The sequence below is a fragment of the Salvelinus namaycush genome, chromosome 7 (assembly GCF_016432855.1).
Source record: "Salvelinus namaycush isolate Seneca chromosome 7, SaNama_1.0, whole genome shotgun sequence".
NCBI classification, from domain to species: domain Eukaryota; kingdom Metazoa; phylum Chordata; class Actinopteri; order Salmoniformes; family Salmonidae; genus Salvelinus; species Salvelinus namaycush.
The window spans coordinates 13,226,691-13,246,336 of NC_052313.1; the positions used below are offsets into that span (position 1 = coordinate 13,226,691).

Sequence of the window (19,646 nt, forward strand, 5' to 3'; positions counted from 1 at the left end):
ACGTTACAACGTACAATGACATTCTAGACGATTCTGTGGCAACAGTTTGGGGAAGGCCCTTTCCTGTTAAAGCATGACAATGCCCCTGTGCACAAAGTGAGGTCCATACAGAAATGGTTTGTCGAGATCGTTGTGGAATAACTTGACTGGCCTGCACAGAGCCCTGACCTCAACCCCATCAAACACCTTTAGGATGAATTGGAACACTGACTGCGAGCCAGGCCAAATCGCCCAACATCAGTGCCCGACCTCACTAATGCTCTTGTGGCTGAATGGAAGCAAGTCTCCACAACAATGTTCCAACATCTAGTGGAAAGTCTTTCCAGAAGAGTGGAGGCTGTTATAGCAGCAAAGGGGGGACCAACTCCATATAAATGCCCATGATTTTGGAATGACACGTTCGACAAGCACTTGTCCACATACCTTTAGCCATGTAGTGTATATGGGAGTTGCCATTTTCTGTCACATGACCAGTCAGGTTCACAGTAGAGACACCTTGGAGTTTCCTGTACCGTTAGTTGGGGATTCTGGGTAACTGCCAAATCCAGAAGGGTGAAGTCTGGTCAGATGCACCCTTCATAGTACCCTGGGGGAGGGGAGACCATAGTCCTAAAGGGTTGGTAGACAAACCCAAGGCAAGCGGGGGAGGAGGACTTCCAGAACTCCAGGCTTCCCTAGTCAGAGGTCTCGCAGCCAGCCCGCTACAAGTGCACCATCACTGGGCTTCCTCTCCAGCCACCTCCCCCCTCTCCACCTCAACTTCCAGCTCTGGTTCTGGTTCTGCAGGTAGTTCAGGCAGCTGGGCGATCTGGAACACGATTCCGATGCGTAGGTAGAACTTCCGCAGCACGGCCCGCAGTTCTGGGATTAGATCAACCTGCATGATCTCACACAGCAGAGGATAGTACCTGGACGCATGGGCCTTGAACTGTGGAAAGAGAGAGAGACATAAAACATCTACCTACAGATTCATCTCCATTCAAAGACAGGGTTAGGTCTTCTTGTCGCTGACAATGACTTGACCAAATCAGTGGCCTGTCTGAATGTTGTTAATGGTTGACATCCTTACCCTGTCGTCACTGATCTTCAGGACCTTGGTGAGGAAGAGGAGCAAAAGGTTGGTCCAGGCTTCTCTGTGGCTCTCTGATGTTAGAGTCAGGAAGTAGGCTACTGCCTCACTGCACACACTAGAGGGAAAGATCTTGATAGACTCATTGACCTTATGAAAACTGTTCAGCGACACAGAATTAAGATGCGATTCACAAATTATTTAGCAGCAAGACTAAATTCACAGCCAACATGAAATTATTTGACTCCACACCAGCCACAAGGAGAGGAGCAGCTGTGACCTCTGACCTCTAACCCTCACCCTTTCTTCAAACAGAACCTCCATCTCTCCCTCCCGTCCCGTCATCTCCTCCCTTCTTCACAGCCCCCTTACAATCCATGAGCTAATCACCTCCAAAATCTGCTTAGCCCTCGTAAGCACCTTACTGGGAATCAACTCTGCATGTCGGCTGTCCTCTCTCATCTACCGTGCCATGCTATACTAGTGTGGTGTGTGTGCTGTCCTCTCTCCTCTACCATGCTATACTAGTGTGGTGTGTGTGCTGTCCTCTCTCCTCTACCATGCTATACTAGTGTGGTGTGTGTGCTGTCCTCTCTCCTCTACCGTGCCATGCTATACTAGTGTGGTGTGTGTGCTGTCCTCTCTCCTCTACCATGCTATACTAGTGTGGTGTGTGTGCTGTTCTCTCTCCTCTACCATGCTATACTAGTGTGGTGCGTGTGCTGTCCTCTCTCCTCTACCATGCTATACTAGTGTGGTGTGTGTGCTGTCCTCTCTCCTCTACCATGCTATGCTATACTAGTGTGGTGTGTGTGCTGTCCTCTCTCCTCTACCATGCTATACTAGTGTGGTGTGTGTACTGTCCTCTCTCCTCTACCGTGCTATACTAGTGTGGTGTGTGTGCTGTCCTCTCTCCTCTACCATGCTATACTAGTGTGGTGTGTGTGCTGTCCTCTCTCCTCTCCTCTACCATGCTATGCTATACTAGTGTGGTGTGTGTGCTGTCCTCTCTCCTCTACCGTGCTATGCTATACTAGTGTGGTGTGTGTGCTGTCCTCTCTCCTCTACCATGCTATACTAGTGTGGTGTGTGTGCTGTCCTCTCTCCTCTACCATGCTATACTAGTGTGGTGTGTGTGCTGTCCTCTCTCCTCTACCATGCTATGCTATACTAGTGTGGTGTGTGTGCTGTCCTCTCTCCTCTACCATGCTATGCTATACTAGTGTGGTGTGTGTGCTGTCCTCTCTCCTCTACCATGCTATGCTATACTAGTGTGGTGTGTGTGCTGTCCTCTCTCCTCTACCATGCTATACTAGTGTGGTGTGTGTGCTGTCCTCTCTCCTCTACCGTGCTATGCTATACTAGTGTGGTGTGTGTGCGGTCCTCTCTCCTCTACCATGCCATGCTATACTAGTGTGGTGTGTGTGCGGTCCTCTCTCCTCTACCATGCTATAATAGTGTGGTGTGTGTGCTGTCCTCTCTCCTCTACCGTGCCATGCTATACTAGTGTGGTGTGTGTGCTGTCCTCTCTCCTCTACCATGCTATGCTATACTAGTGTGGTGTGTGTGCGGTCCTCTCTCCTCTACCATGCTATAATAGTGTGGTGTGTGTGCTGTCCTCTCTCCTCTACCGTGCCATGCTATACTAGTGTGGTGTGTGTGCTGTCCTCTCTCCTCTACCATGCTATGCTATACTAGTGTGGTGTGTGTGCTGTCCTCTCTCCTCTACCATGCTATGCTATACTAGTGTGGTGTGTGTGCTGTCCTCTCTCCTCTACCATGCTATACTAGTGTGGTGTGTGTGCTGTCCTCTCTCCTCTACCATGCTATACTAGTGTGGTGTGTGTGCTGTCCTCTCTCCTCTACCATGCTATACTAGTGTGGTGTGTGTGCTGTCCTCTCTCCTCTACCATGCTATGCTATACTAGTGTGGTGTGTGTGCTGTCCTCTCTCCTCTACCATGCTATGCTATACTAGTGTGGTGTGTGTGCTATCCTCTCTCCTCTACCATGCTATGCTATACTAGTGTGGTGTGTGTGCTGTCCTCTCTCCTCTACCATGCTATACTAGTGTGGTGTGTGTGCGGTCCTCTCTCCTCTACCATGCCATGCTATACTAGTGTGGTGTGTGTGCGGTCCTCTCTCCTCTACCATGCTATAATAGTGTGGTGTGTGTGCTGTCCTCTCTCCTCTGCCATGCCATGCTATACTAGTGTGGTGTGTGTGCTGTCCTCTCTCCTCTACCATGCTATGCTATACTAGTGTGGTGTGTGTGCTGTCCTCTCTCCTCTACCATGCTATGCTATACTAGTGTGGTGTGTGTGCTGTTCTCTCTCCTCTACCATGCTATACTAGTGTGGTGCGTGTGCTGTCCTCTCTCCTCTACCATGCTATACTAGTGTGGTGTGTGTGCTGTCCTCTCTCCTCTACCATGCTATGCTATACTAGTGTGGTGTGTGTGCTGTCCTCTCTCCTCTACCATGCTATACTAGTGTGGTGTGTGTGCTGTCCTCTCTCCTCTACCGTGCCATGCTATACTAGTGTGGTGTGTGTGCTGTCCTCTCTCCTCTACCATGCTATACTAGTGTGGTGTGTGTGCTGTCCTCTCTCCTCTCCTCTACCATGCTATGCTATACTAGTGTGGTGTGTGTGCTGTCCTCTCTCCTGTACCGTGCTATGCTATACTAGTGTGGTGTGTGTGCTGTCCTCTCTCCTCTACCGTGCTATACTAGTGTGGTGTGTGTGCTGTCCTCTCTCCTCTACCATGCTATGCTATACTAGTGTGGTGTGTGTGCTGTCCTCTCTCCTCTACCATGCTATGCTATACTAGTGTGGTGTGTGTGCTGTCCTCTCTCCTCTACCATGCTATGCTATACTAGTGTGGTGTGTGTGCTGTCCTCTCTCCTCTACCATGCTATGCTATACTAGTGTGGTGTGTGTGCTGTCCTCTCTCCTCTACCATGCTATGCTATACTAGTGTGGTGTGTGTGCTGTCCTCTCTCCTCTACCGTGCCATGCTATACTAGTGTGGTGTGTGTGCTGTCCTCTCTCCTCTACCATGCTATGCTATACTAGTGTGGTGTGTGTGCTGTCCTCTCTCTTCTACCATGCTATGCTATACTAGTGTGGTGTGTGTGCTGTCCTCTCTCCTCTACCATGCTATACTAGTGTGGTGTGTGTGCTGTCCTCTCTCCTCTACCATGCTATACTAGTGTGGTGTGTGTGCTGTCCTCTCTCCTCTACCATGCTATACTAGTGTGGTGTGTGTGCTGTCCTCTCTCCTCTACCATGCTATGCTATACTAGTGTGGTGTGTGTGCTGTCCTCTCTCCTCTACCATGCTATGCTATACTAGTGTGGTGTGTGTGCTGTCCTCTCTCCTCTACCATGCTATGCTATACTAGTGTGGTGTGTGTGCTGTCCTCTCTCCTCTACCATGCTATACTAGTGTGGTGTGTGTGCTGTCCTCTCTCCTCTACCGTGCTATGCTATACTAGTGTGGTGTGTGTGCGGTCCTCTCTCCTCTACCATGCCATGCTATACTAGTGTGGTGTGTGTGCGGTCCTCTCTCCTCTACCATGCTATAATAGTGTGGTGTGTGTGCTGTCCTCTCTCCTCTACCGTGCCATGCTATACTAGTGTGGTGTGTGTGCTGTCCTCTCTCCTCTACCATGCTATGCTATACTAGTGTGGTGTGTGTGCTGTCCTCTCTCCTCTACCATGCTATGCTATACTAGTGTGGTGTGTGTGCTGTCCTCTCTCCTCTACCATGCTATACTAGTGTGGTGTGTGTGCTGTCCTCTCTCCTCTACCATGCTATAATAGTGTGGTGTGTGTGCTGTCCTCTCTCCTCTGCCATGCCATGCTATACTAGTGTGGTGTGTGTGCTGTCCTCTCTCCTCTACCATGCTATGCTATACTAGTGTGGTGTGTGTGCTGTCCTCTCTCCTCTACCATGCTATGCTATACTAGTGTGGTGTGTGTGCTGTCCTCTCTCCTCTACAGTGCCATGCTATACTAGTGTGGTGTGTGTGCGGTCCTCTCTCCTCTACCATGCTATACTAGTGTGGTGTGTGTGCTGTCCTCTCTCCTCTACCATGCTATACTAGTGTGGTGTGTGTGCTGTCCTCTCTCATCTGCCATGCCATGCTATACTAGTGTGGTGTGTGTGCTGTCCTCTCTCCTCTACCATGCTATACTAGTGTGGTGTGTGTGCTGTCCTCTCTCCTCTGCCATGCCATGCTATACTAGTGTGGTGTGTGTGCTGTCCTCTCTCCTCTGCCATGCCATGCTATACTAGTGTGGTGTGTGTGCTGTCCTCTCTCCTCTACCATGCTATGCTATACTAGTGTGGTGTGTGTGCTGTCCTCTCTCCTCTACCATGCTATACTAGTGTGGTGTGTGTGCTGTCCTCTCTCCTCTACCATGCTATGCTATACTAGTGTGGTGTGTGTGCGGTCCTCTCTCCTCTACCATGCTATACTAGTGTGGTGTGTGCGCACGCATGTTTGTGATAGTCCAGTCCGTGAGCTCTCACTCTCCCTCTCTGTCCCTCTCTCTCTTACACATGAGCGGACATATCAGACTGACAACCTAGGAGTTTCCTGCTAATACAGAGACTGTCTTCAATACAAAGACGAGACGATAGCTACTATGTGATACTGCAATAGAAAGACAAAGCGATGACAACTGACTGAGTAATAACAGCAACACAGAGTCTGTGGATGTATAGGCCTACTATACCCACTATCCAGTCCAGTCATTTCAGATATCTGTCACATTTAGACGAGTGCTCTGAATGACTGGAGAGAGTGAGAGTCATCGACGGAAGATACAACGACATCAACACAATCTGACTCAATCATTCTCTCTCAGGACCAATTTCTTTTGATTCCCCTCCTGCTGTGGCGGATATTGATGTTTTGCCTCGGCGACTGTGACTTCTCTATTCCCTAGATGGTGTAAACAGAAGCGTGAATGTCTCAGTCTCTCAGACAGCTGCGGTCAGGGTCAGGACAGATCACAGCTGTCGAGATGTCTCCCCCTCCTCCCAGTCAATCCTGTTTCCCCTGTGATTACATGGACTGATCAATGCCCTCCCTCTCCCAGCAGCCCTTCATAAATAGCAGGCGTCTGACATGGCCTTGATTCCCCCTCTTCATGAAAAATAATGAAAGTTGTTAATGCTGTTAGATGGTGTAGATAGCTGCCTGCCTGGTTCTTAGTAATACTCCAGACATTCAATTTGTAGGATTTAAATAAAAGTCATCATGTTTGCCGGAGTTCCACCCACAACAAAGCAGCAAATTAGTTATTAAATATTTGTGTAAATTAAAGCACATTCTGGGCATACTTCAGACATGTGAAAATAATGCCCTCCATATGACTGCCATTACACACAGCCCAATGAAGGAGGTTTACGAATGCGGTGAGAGGATCAGGGATGGTGGAGGAACGGTGAAAGGCTCGTTAGTGAGAGGATGATTAGGGATGGTGGAGGAACGGTGAAAGGCTCGTTAGTGAGAGGATGATTAGAGATGATGGAGGAACGGTGAAAGGCTCGTTAGTGAGAGGATGATCAGGGATGGTGGAGGAACGGTGAAAGGCTTGTTAGTGAGAGGATGATTAGAGATGGTGGAGGAACGGTGAAAGGCTCGTTACTGAGAGGATGATCAGGGATGGTGGAGGAACGGTGAAAGGCTCGTTAGTGAGAGGATGATCAGAGATGGTGGAGGAACGGTGAAAGGCTCGTTAGTGAGAGGATGATCAGAGATGGTGGAGGAACGGTGAAAGGCTCATTAGTGAGAGGATGATCAGGGATGGTGGAGGAACGGTGAAAAGCTCGTTAATGAGAGGATGATTAGAGATGGTGGAGGAACGGTGAAAGGCTCGTTAGTGAGAGGATGATCAGGGATGGTGGAGGAACGGTGAAAGGCTCGTTAGTGAGAGGATGATTAGAGATGGTGGAGGAACGGTGAAAGGCTCGTTACTGAGAGGATGATCAGGGATGGTGGAGGAACGGTGAAAGGCTCGTTAGTGAGAGGATGATCAGAGATGGTGGAGGAACGGTGAAAGGCTCGTTAGTGAGAGGATGATCAGAGATGGTGGAGGAACGGTGAAAGGCTCGTTAGTGAGAGGATGATTAGAGATGGTGGAGGAACGGTGAAAGGCTCGTTACTGAGAGGATGATCAGGGATGGTGGAGGAACGGTGAAAGGCTTGTTAGTGAGAGGATGATTAGAGATGGTGGAGGAACGGTGAAAGGCTCGTTAGTGAGAGGATGATTAGAGATGATGGAGGAACGGTTGAAAGGCTCGTTAGTGAGAGGATGATTAGAGATGATGGAGGAACGGTTGAAAGGCTCGTTAGTGAGAGGATGATCAGGGATGGTGGAGGAACGGTGAAAGGCTCGTTACTGAGAGGATGATCAGGGATGGTGGAGGCACGGTGAAAGGCTCGTTAGTGAGAGGATGATTAGAGATGGTGGAGGAACGGTGAAAGGCTCGTTAGTGAGAGGATGATTAGAGATGGTGGAGGAACGGTGAAAGGCTCGTTAGTGAGAGGATGATTAGAGATGGTGGAGGAACGGTGAAAGGCTCGTTACTGAGAGGATGATCAGGGATGGTGGAGGAACGGTGAAAGGCTCGTTAGTGAGAGGATGATTAGAGATGGTGGAGGAATGGTGAAAGGCTCGTTACTGAGAGGATGATTAGAGATGATGGAGGAACGGTGAAAGGCTCGTTAGTGAGAGGATGATCAGGGATGGTGGAGGAACGGTGAAAGGCTCGTTAATGAGAGGATGATTAGAGATGATGGAGGAACGGTGAAAAGCTCGTTACTGAGAGGATGATTAGGGATAGTGGAGTCATGGTGAAAGGCTCGTTAGTTAGAGGAAAAGGAGCAGAACAACAACAGGAAGCAGTAGAACAGAGCTGCACGGCCTCCTGAGTGGCGCAGTGATCCAAGGCACTGCATTGCAGTGCTAGCAGTGCCACTAGAGATCCTGGTTCGAGTCCAGGCTCTGTCACAGCCGGCCACGACCGGGAGACCCATGGGGGCGGCACACAATTGGCCCAGTGTCGTCCGGGTTAGGGGAGGGTTTGGCCGGCAGGGATGTTCTTGTCCCATCACGCTCTAGCGACTCCTGTGGCGGGCCGGGCGCAATGCACGCTGACACGGTTGCCAGGTGTGCGGTGTTTCCTCCGACACATTGGTGCGGCTGGCTTCCGGGTGAAGCGGGCATTGTGTTAAGAAGCAGTGCGGCTTGGCTGGGTTGTCTTTCGGAGGACGCACGGCTCTCGACCTTGCAGCGATGAGACAAGACTGTAACTATGATGTAATAGAAATTCATATGATTTATATGTTTACGGTAATGGTAAGATAATGACTAAAAATATTCCACCCTGAAACCATATAATTGTATGAAATTTATTAGAATCATAAAACTATAATCTGATGTGTGTTGTTTTAGTCAGAATTAGAACAAGGACCTTTTGTTCCTTTTTAGTATGTAAGCAGGGTGCAAGTGGGAAACAAATGATAAGAGGAGCTATCGACAGACAAGCTGTACTACTGTGTTCCTTACAGGACATGCTGTCTCCACCCATAGAGGGGAGAAACTGTTAGGCTGGCAGAAAATGATGAAACATGTTGCAGATTAAACAATGTATCTGTGTAGTGGAAAAACACTGACTGTCTGAGCAAGGCGTAGCTTAAGATTTGAACTTGTTTGTGTGTGCATAAGAAAATACCGAGAACAATTAAACTGTGTTTGACCCGACCTGGCTAGAACTCTGAGAAATTTATGATAGGACAGGGAGTACTTCTCAAGGTTTCCCTAATCTCGGGGGAATGGAACTGTCGGCTGGGTAGTGATACACAGAGGTGAGAACTCTGGAGAAGGATACAACTCACCTACTGTTCGTGTGTATGTATGTGCGTAGGATATCTACTGTTTGTGTGGAAGTATGTGCGTAAGTAAGGAGCAAGGAATAAAATGGATGTCTTTGTATAATGGACTTCAGAGTGCTCTCGTGAATAAATGTTTTGACTATTGTAAGCTGGGGACTCTGTCTGTTTCATTTAAACCTTACAAACTCTGGGTTGCAGACTGAGTAGATTAATTGAAGTTTATGAACATTGATAACGAAATTCTCATAACAAACTACCAATTGGATACCATGAAATTGGGGAGAAAAAGGGGTAAAAGTAAAAAAAAATGTAAATAACAGAGCTGCACATGATCATTAAGGAGATTATGTTACTCTGCTCACTTAAAGAATGTTGTTTTCAGTGAAATTAAGCATAATCTGAAACTCAAATGACTTTCTATTCCCAGGTTGAGACAAAGGGACACTAAGCCAGATGGAGATTAGCTGGAGATAAGTGTTTGGTGTGAGTTAGGAGTTATTGAGGTTTACACTGGCAGTAGTCAAACTAGCTATTCAAAGCAGCAGTCAAGCAATTCCCTGAGTTAAGCCTTCATTAAGTCTGGTATATGGCCAAGTGTATTGTTTGACAGCCTCCATACGGTGATATAGTGGTGGGGGTGTGGCGGTCCTTCCTTACTTAAGCAGCCGTCTCTGGACTTCCTCCCAGGCGGTCTGACGGCTGTCATCAGTGTACATCCGGAACAGGATCCTTAGGCCACACGCCAGACTGCTGGTCTCCTGCTTCAGCAGATTGGGCTTCGACTTCCCTTTAAAACCTGGAACAGACAGACAGAGAGAGAGCGGTTGATGTCCGTTACAGCCATTGAGGCCCGTCAACACTAGGGACGACAAACAGGGCATTGTTCCAATTGTTCAGAGAGTTGCATTTGGCTCCAGGACAGATATACCGTGCTTCCTGAGGAATCTTAACTTGTTATGGCTGGGGGCAGTATTGAGTAGCTTGGATGAATAAGGTGCCCGGAGTAAACTGCCTGCTACTCAGGCCCAGAAGCTAAGATATGCATATTATTAGTAGATTTGGATAGAAAACACTCTGAAGTTTCTAAACTGTTTAAATGATGTCTGTGAGTATAACAGAACTCATATGGCAGGAAAAAACCTGAGAAAAACCAGGAAGTGGGAAATCTGAGGTTTGTAGTTTTTCAACTCAGCCCCTATTGAATATACAGTGGGATATGGGTCATCTTGCACTTCCTAAGGCTTCCACTAGATGTCAACAGTCTTTAGAACGTTGTTTCAGGCTTCTACTGTGAAGGTGGGCTGAATGAGAGGGGAATGAGTCAGAGATCTGCCAGCAGCCTCGGTCTCGTGATGCGCAGTCATGAGAAAGTTGAAAGAAAATTTGAAAATTCCTTTGAAAGACAAAGGAATTCTCCAGTTGAAACATTATTGAAGATTTATGTTAAAAACATCCTAAAGATTGATTCTATACATCGTTTGACATGTTTCTACGAACTGTAACGGAACTTTTTGACTTTTCGTCTGAACCTAGTGCTCGGGCCTCATTTATTTTGGATTTGTGAACTAAACGTGCAAACAAAAAGGAGGAATTTGGACATAAATGATGGACTTTATCGAACAAAACAAACATTTATTGTGGAACTGGGATTCCTGGGAGTGCATTCTGATGAAGATCATCAAAGGTAAGTGAATATTTATAATGCTATTTCTGACTTTGTTGACTCCACAACATGGCGGGTATCTGTATGGCTTGTTTTTGTGTCTGAGCGCCGTACTCAGATTATTGCATGGTGAGCTTTTTTCGTAAAGCTTTTTTGAAATCTGACACAGCGGTTGCATTAAGGAGAAGTATATCTTTAAATCTGTGAATAACACTTGTATCTTTTATTAATGTTTATTATGAGTATTTCTGTGATTTGATGTGGCTCTGTGCAAATTCACGGGATGTTTTGGAGGCAAAGCCAAATGTAAACTGAGGTTTTTGGATATAAATATGAACTTGATCAAACAAAACATACATGTATTGTGTAACATGTTGTCCCGGGAGTGTCATCTCATGAAGAATATCAAAGGTTAGTGATTAATTTTATCAATATTTCTTCTTTTTGTGACTCCTCTCTTTGCTTGGAAAATAGCTGTATGCTTTCTGTGACTAGTTGCTGACCTAACATAATGATATGTTCTGCTTTCGCCGAAAAGCTTTTTTGAAATCGGACACTGTGGTTGGATTAACGAGAATTTTATCTTTAAAATGGTGCCTAATACTTGTATGTTTGAGAAAATGTAATTATGAGATTTCTGTTGAGTGAATTTGGCACCATGCAATTTCATTGAAAGTTGGCGAGGGGAACACCAGTCCTAGACAGGTTAAGGGCCTTTTGCTAAACTCCAAGCGGGCTGTCATGTGCCTTTTACTGAGGCGTGACTTCCGTCTGGCCACTCTACCATGAAGGCCTGATTGGTGGAGTGCTGCAGAAATGGTTGTCTTGGAAGGTTCTCCCATCTCCACAGAGGAACTCTGGAGCTCTGTCAGAGTGACCATCGGGTTCAGAGTGACCACCCTTCTCCCCCGATTGCTCAGTTTTGCTGTGTGGCAAGATCTAGGAAGAGTCTTGGTGGTTCCAAACTTCTTCCATTTAAGAATGATAGAGGCCACTGTGTTCTTGGGGACCTTCAATGCTGCAGAAATGTTTTGGTACCCTTCCCCAGATCTGTGCCTCGACAAAATCCTGCCTCTGAGCTCTACGGACATTTTTTTTTCGATGGCTTGGTTTTTGCTTTGACGTGCACTGTCAAGTGTGGGACCTTATATAGACAGGTGTATGCCTTTCCAAATCATGTCCAATCAATTAAAAGATACCACAGGTGGACTCCAATCAAGTTGTAGAAACATCTTATGGATGATTAATGGAAACAGGATGCACCTGAGCTCAATTTCGAATCTCATAGCAAAGGGTCTGAATATTTATGTGAATACGGTATTTCTGTTTTTTTATTTGTAATAAATGTGCCAAGATTTCTAAAAACCTGTTTTCACTTTGTCATTATGGGGTATTGTGTGTAGATTGATGAGGGGAAAAAAATATTGAATTGGTTTTAGAATAAGGCTGTAACGTCACCATGTGGAAAAAGTAAAGGGGTTTGAATTCTTTCTGAATGCACTGTACAGTGTAACTGGTAATACTCTTTACATGGCCCTGCAGTGCACCACTCGAGGAAACTCCAAGAATTACATGAAGTAGGAGACTGATTTTCTTAATCTTAAAGAACTCAGACCATGAGAAACAAGATTCTCTGGTTTGATGAAACCAAGATTGAACTCTTTGGCCTGAATGCCAAGCGTCACGTCTGGAGGAAACCTGGCATCATCCTTACGGTGAAGAATGGTGGTGGCAGCATCATGTTGTGGGGATGTTTTTCAGCAGCAGGGACTGGGTGATTAGTCAGGATCTAGGGAAAGATGAACGGAGCGAAGTACAGAAAGATTCTTGATGAAAACCTGCTCCAGAGCGTTCAGGACCTGAGACTAGGGTGAATGTTCACCTTCCAACAAGACAACGACCCTAAGCACAAGGCCAAGACAACACATGAGTTGCTTCAGGACAAGTCTCTGAATGAGCCCGGACTTGAGCCCGATCGAAGATCTCTGGAGAGACCTGAAAATAGCTGTTCAGCGACGCTCCCCATCCAACCTGACAGAGCTTGAGAGGATCTGCAGAGAAGAATGGGAGAAACTCCCCAAATACAGGTGAGCCAAGCTTGTAGCGTCATACCCAAGAAGACTCAAGGCTGTAATCGATGCCAAAGATGCTTCAACAAAGTACTGAGTAAAGAGTCTGAATACTTATGTAAATGGATTATTTCAGTTTATTTAATTTTTTATACATTTGCAAAAATGTCTAATAACCTGTTTTTGCTTTGTCATTATGGGGTATTGTGTGCATATTGATGAAGAAAAAAATGATTTAATCAATTTTAGAATAAGGCTGAAACATAACAAAATGTGGAAAAGTAAAGGGGTTTGAATACTTCCCGAATGCACTGTATATCTGCCTCGGCTCTGGTGCAGGGCAGTGACCCACCTGCCTTCCATAGAGTGGTCCTCTGCTCGTTGCTAGAGTTGAAGGCCTTGGCGAAGCGGTGGGACTCCAACAGGCAGTCCAGCAGCTTAAACAGCTGTTCTGAGGTCAGGTAGCGGTACATTCCTTGGTCCTGAGTCTCGACACGGACATCTGCCGCGTCCAGAGCATCTCTCTGGAGAGGACAAACACATACACAAGCTTCAGAGAACTTTCCCAGAGCATTCACACAACCAAACACAAACAGAGCCTTCACATATCACTGCTATGTATGACAAATACTTCCCTCCTTCCCTGACATTTACTAGAAGAACATACATTATAGACATTTCACATTTTCAAGGATCAGGACAGTCCATACAGCCAAACTATTTAACACAAATCTTTGCAAGAAATGTGTCCTTCCACCAAGTCCTGAACCAGTGATACCTCTCATCCTCCACGAAGGGGTGGGAGTGAGACGTTACCTGCGCAGCAGCCAGGTTCTCAGCGTCCTCCTTCCTGCTGGTTGCAGGGAAGAAGACCATGTTGTCTATGGTCTGGATCAGCTCCAACTGCACTACACACTTAATGAGCAAGCCTGAGAATAACCTCTGCTCCTGGATCTCTGTGGAACGAACACACACACACACACACACACACACACACACACACACACACACACACACACACACACACACACACACACACACACACACACACACACACACACACACACACACACACACACACACACACACACACACACACACACACACACACACACACACACACACGGTGAGCATAGGGTTGAAAAACACTCCAGTGGTACAAGGTGTAAAAGAGACACTAACTTGTTGGAGTCCGGGTTCTGGGGCTGTCCTCACACATGCCTGCGCTGTACTGACTCTGCCGCCGGGTCTCCATGGCAATCCTCTCCGCACTGTTGATGGAATGCTGGTCCTCGGAACGGGACTGGATGTCCACTGACTTCTGGGAAATTGAATCCTGAGGGCACATGGGGAGAAGTCATTTTGTCTGGATTGTACTGGGTCATGTTGTTGTACAGTCTAATCTGCCATAAGAGATAGACCAGCTACAGACTTAATGAAACCTACAGCTCAGTCAGGGTTTGAAACATACCAGCTGTTTGTCTGATACATCCTGTGGTGTCATGGGATCCCCCTCTGCTCCTGCTAGTCTCCATGTCAACAGTCTGAGAGGAACAATATGGGACAGGACAGTGTTACTCTACTTATACAGTGTCATACTACAGTACCATACACACAAGGACAGTCAGGTATCCCACTCTACCAAGTAAACAACGGCAAAAGCCAGTAAAAGATCATGTCCATTTAATACCTCGCCTCCATTCCTAGAGGACTTCATATGACTGTCTCAGTGTGCTCCATGTTTACATCACTAAGTTCAGCAATAACAATCATCACAGACAATATTCCCAGCTGAATCTCAGTGATATGAATAACGTCTGCATCAGTAGCTTACGCGTGTGGGATGGTGGTCTTGAAGATGTCCAGCATGCAGTTACAGGTCTTGTCCCAGGTCTCCGGAGTAAACTTCTCTCCATTCAGGATGACCACGTTCTCTAGACAGTTAGTGCCTGACCGAGCCAACTGCTCATTATCTAGGGTGAGAGAGAGAGGAGAGAAGAAGTGAGGGAAAGAGAAAGACAATAAAACATTTTTTTTGACCTTTATTTAACTAAGCAAGTCAGTTTAAAGAACAAATTCTTATTTTCAATGACGGCCTAGGGTTAACTGCCTTGTTCAGGGGCAGAACGACAGATTTGTACCTTGTCAGCTCGGGGATTCGAACTTGCAACCTTTCGGTTACTAGTCCAACGCTCTAACCACTAGGCTACCCTGCCGCCCCAATAATGTGGAGAGCAGGAGAAGAGAGAGAAGAGTGGAATGTGGATTGAAAAGAAGAGGAAATATGCATAAGAAAGAGTGGATGAGAGTGATTGAGGACGGTGTACTCAGTAGAAGTGTAGGACTGAAGGTGTTTGTAGCGCTGCCGTCTGTCCTCACCTTGCTGAACACACCAGTACAGTTGGGACAGGATGTCATCCAGCAGGACGTCACTGAGAGTCTCAAAGTACTGCGTGAACACGTCAGAGATGGCGTAAAGTGCGTGGTTACAGGTCGTCGTCATCCACTCTGCTTTCTGGAAGACAAAAACAACACAGAAGGGTTACCAGGGTTACACCAGTTCAAGTCATTGTAGCAGCCAATAGGACAATCGTCCAGTTGGTACTGGATACTAGTTGTGGAACCAATGATGTACTGTAACTATGGAAATAGGTGTTGGTTACACTGGAGATAAAGCTGGGTCTTTGGTGAATGGGTATTTGGGATGTGGAGACTTGCCTCAGTTTGCTGCTCAGGCAGCTTCATGTTGTCAAATATCCTGAAGACGATCCTGAACAGATCCTGCCACCAGTGCTTCTCAAAGGTGTGTCCATAGGTCTTCATCACCTCAAACATCACCGTCAGACCCCTGACACACACACACACTTCTTATAATACACCCTTACCATCAGTTGACTTCAGCCTCTAGAATATTCCCATCTATGATGACACAGGACTAAAACTCTTCTCACCTGGTCCTGACGTCCAGTTTGCACCTGTTGATGATGCAGGACAGCTCAAAGAGGATGGGGAACCACCCTCTCACCCACACCCGGTCCTCTGGGACTACATTCATGTCATCGCTGGTGTAGTCTTTGAATGCCTGCCAGAGAGAAAACAGCATAGTTTACACCATTTCCTGAGAGTTAATACACACACACACACGGACACGCACACGCAGGCACACACACAAACACACACACACACGCACATGTGGACACACACTAACTCTATAAAGGTCTCTAAGCCGTATTTACTGTTCACTGTAGGCTTTTCCTGAATTTGCCCCACCGCCCACTCAACGGAGGTTTCCGTGCACACACGCACACACACACAGAACTAATCCCCTCCTCTCCTCTTGTCCACCCCCACACAAACAAACAGAAATCAGGCAGTGTGGCTGGAGAGTGTCTGCATAGAGAAGAGACCTTGGAGAAAAGCACTGGCAGTAAGCACCAGTGATGTTTTCTAACATGGGACATTTTCATTATATATAAATAAATAATTTGGGAGATGCTGTTATCCAGAGCGACTCACATTGTTTATCTGATGATTAACAAGAAAACGATGAAAGCTTTAGGTGGGTCACAGTACAAAATGTTTTGGGGACCACAAACAACTATGGGCAATACCATTTGATGTTCAGAAATGACTGATATGGGTTCAGCTCTTATCTATGAGACCTGATAATAAACTCAGTAACTGACCTGGGGCCTGTCAGAGACGTATTTGGCGCAGTGGCGGATGAGACGGATGGCCTCCATGCTGGTGTCGGGGAAGGAGGCGTTGCAGGCGAACTCAGACAGACACTTGACTGCATCCTGGAAGGAGTCTATGGTGGCTGGGAAGTGCTTCTCAAATACATTCACTAAGAGAAGAAGAGAAGAAGAAGAGAAGAAGAAGAAGAGAAAAGAAGAGAAGGAGATAAGGAGAGAAGAAGAAGAGAAGAAGCAGAGGAGAGAAAAAGAGAAGAGGTGGATAAGGAGAGAAGAAGTGAAGAAGAAGAGAAGGAGATAAGGAGAGAAGAAGAAGAGAAGAAGCAGAGGAGAGAAAAAGAGAAGAGGTGGATAAGGAGAGAAGAAGCGAAAAAGAAGAGAAGGAGATAAGGAGAGAAGAAGAAGAGAAGGAGAGAATAGAAGAGAAGAAGAAGAAGAGAAGAAGCAGAGGAGAGAAAAAGAGAAGAGGTGGATAAGGAGAGAAGAAGCAAAGAAGAAGAGAAGGAGAGAAGGAGAGAAGAGAAGAAGATCAGTGAAAAAGGATGACAAGAGTTAACTTATCTGTTTAGCAGAATGATATTACATGGCCCTGTCATCAAAAACACTAAAATAAACCTCAAATTGAGGATTACTGAAACAATCATATTGAAATCTAAGCAGTAAATATATACAGTGCCTTCGGAAAATATTCAGACCCCTAGACTTTTTCACATTTTGTTACGTTACAGATATATTCTAAAATTGATTAAAGTATTTTTTTCCTCAGCAATCTACACAATCTACAATTTACATGTATTAGAAATAAAAAACTGAAATACCTTATTTAGGTAAGTATTCAGACCCTTTGCTATGAGAATCGAAATTGATCTCAGGTGCATCGTGTTTCCATTGATCATCCTTGAGATGTTTCTACAATTTGATTGGAGTCCACGTGTGGTAAATTCAATTGATTGGACATGATTTGGAAAGACACACACCTGTCTATATAAGGTCCCACAGTTTACAGTGCCTATCAGAGTAAAAACCAAGCCATGAGGTCGAAGGAATTGTCCGTAGAGCTCCAAGACATGATTGTGTTGAATGCACAGATCTGGGGAAGGGTACCTGTACCAAAACATTTCTGCAGCATTGAAGGTCCCCAAGAACACAGTGGCCTCCATCATTCTTAAATGGAAGAAGTTGGAACCACCAAGACTCTTCCTAGAGCTGGCCGCCCAGCCAAACTGAGCAATCTGGGTAGAAGGGCCTTGGCCAGGTAGGTAACCAAGAACCCGATGGTCACTCTGACAGAGCTCCAGAGTTCCTCTGTGGAGATGGGAGAACCTTCCAAGACAATCATCTCTGCAGCACTCCATCAATTAGGCCTTTATGGTAGAGTGGCCAGACGGAAGCCACTCCTCAGTAAAAAGCATATGACAGCTCGCTTGGAATTTGCCAAAAGGCACCTAAAGAGTCTCAGATCATGAGAAACAAGATTCTCTGGTCTGACGAAACCAAGATTGAACTCTTTGGCATGAATGCCAAGCGTCACATCTGGAGGAAACCTGGCACCATCCCTACGGTGAAGAATGGGGGTGGCAGCATCATGCTGAGGGGATGTTTTTCAGCGGCAAGGGCTGGGAGAGTTAGGATCGAGGCAAAGATGAACGGAGCAAAGTACAGAGATATCCTTGATTAAAACCTGCTCCAGAACGCTCAGGACCTCAGACTTCAGCAAAGGTTCACTTTCCAACGGGACAACGACCCTAAGCACACAGCCAAGACAGCACAGAAGTGGCTTCAGGACAAGTCTCTGAATGTCCTTGAGTGGCCCAGCCAGAGCCCGGACTTGAACCCGATCAAACATTTCTGGAGAGACCTGAAAAAAGCTGTGCAGCAACGCTCCCCATCCAACCTGACAGAGCTTGAGAGGATATACAGCAATGAATGGGGGAAACTCCACAAATACAGGTGTGCCAAGCTTGTAGCGTCATACCCAAGAAGACTCGAGGCTGTAATCGCTGCCAAAGGTGCTTCAACAAAGTACTGAGTAAAGGGTCTGAATACTTATGTAAATGTAATATTTAAGTTTTTTTATTTGTAATAAAATAGAAAAATTCAACAACAAAAAAACGTTTTGCTTTGTCATTATGGGGTATTGCTGTAACGTAACAAAATGTGGAAAAAGTCAAGAGGTCTGAATACTTTTCGAATTCACTGTATATTAAATATAGGTATAAAAATAACATCTTAAAAGATAGACAATAATAGAGATCAGATAATGAAGATCAGTTCTTAGCCCGAAAGATGGTTGTCTCTGAGGCGTGTGTCTCAGTAACTCACTGCTGATGTGGCCCGTCGTCTGGAAGGCTAGCTCTACGATGCTCTCATCCTGGTCTGAGGCAGCCAGGTGGAACACTGAGAAGATGTTCTTCCAGCCCGACCGGATGTTCCCCGCCTGTGAGTTGACCATCTGGGCTATACAGCGCACCACCATGTCCCTGATCGTTGGAGATCTGGAGGAGCAGGAGGAGGACATATGGGTTATTCACCTACTGTATGTGAAAGTTGCTTATTGGACTATGATGAGGATGATCAATAAGGCAGTAGAAGTGAAAGTACAAGTACCCCTGCTACAGCCTTTATTTAGGCAGTCTGATTATTCCCTTTCAGATGTTGTGACTTGATGGGTTCCAACGGCGACTGTTGTCATAGCAAATAATTTTTTCTGTGCTTTGATTAAGGAGAAAGGACCAGCCTCTGCACAAAAGTACTCTCACAAACATACTACACACACACAGGCTGAGTCTAATGAACATACAGCACCGTGGGGCGTCCATGGCTTTACGTGGCTCCCTGCCATTTCCTCTGAGCTGTAACAGTGGGTGGATTTGGGCCTGGTAGTTCTCCTTCACATCAATGAAAACAGCTTTCAACTGTGAGATGATTCGGAGCTCTCCAATTTTAAGCAACTGTATCTGTGTCACTACAGAATCTGAGAAAAGATTCACAGCTTCTACTCAGTTGTTGTAGAGTCAGTTGCCAGAGTGCTTTCCTGGTGCTCAAGCTAAAACCAAGGAGAAATATTCTATAAAATCCCTATCTTGCTCTCTGGGTTAGTTCTGAGTGTGCCAGTTTTCTCCTCCTCAGAGAGCTTGGGTGACTGTGGGAGTTTGACACAGTGCAGTGACTCAGTACAAGGAGACTGGCTGGCTGCAGCGCTAAGAGAGACAGGCACTGGAATGTGCACCACAGAGGCACAA

The 19,646-nt window shown here is 46.3% G+C and overlaps 1 protein-coding gene across 1 annotated transcript in view; it reads right to left on the bottom strand.

Moving 5' to 3' along the window:
* Positions 1–321: 321 nt before the first annotated feature.
* LOC120050614 (brefeldin A-inhibited guanine nucleotide-exchange protein 1-like) overlaps positions 322–19,646 on the bottom strand; it is a 92,505-nt gene continuing 73,180 nt past the window's right edge. Inside the window, exons 26-38 of the mRNA XM_038997204.1 lie at positions 18,727–18,899; positions 16,396–16,556; positions 15,661–15,791; positions 15,428–15,557; positions 15,089–15,224; positions 14,544–14,682; positions 14,181–14,253; positions 13,892–14,045; positions 13,526–13,665; positions 13,062–13,233; positions 9,635–9,773; positions 1,070–1,187; positions 322–928 (exon numbers count right to left, since the gene is read on the bottom strand). Coding sequence (XP_038853132.1) covers positions 716–928; positions 1,070–1,187; positions 9,635–9,773; positions 13,062–13,233; positions 13,526–13,665; positions 13,892–14,045; positions 14,181–14,253; positions 14,544–14,682; positions 15,089–15,224; positions 15,428–15,557; positions 15,661–15,791; positions 16,396–16,556; positions 18,727–18,899 — 1,879 coding nt within the window. The 3' untranslated portion in view covers positions 322–715. The remainder of the gene's footprint in view (positions 929–1,069; positions 1,188–9,634; positions 9,774–13,061; positions 13,234–13,525; positions 13,666–13,891; positions 14,046–14,180; positions 14,254–14,543; positions 14,683–15,088; positions 15,225–15,427; positions 15,558–15,660; positions 15,792–16,395; positions 16,557–18,726; positions 18,900–19,646) is intronic.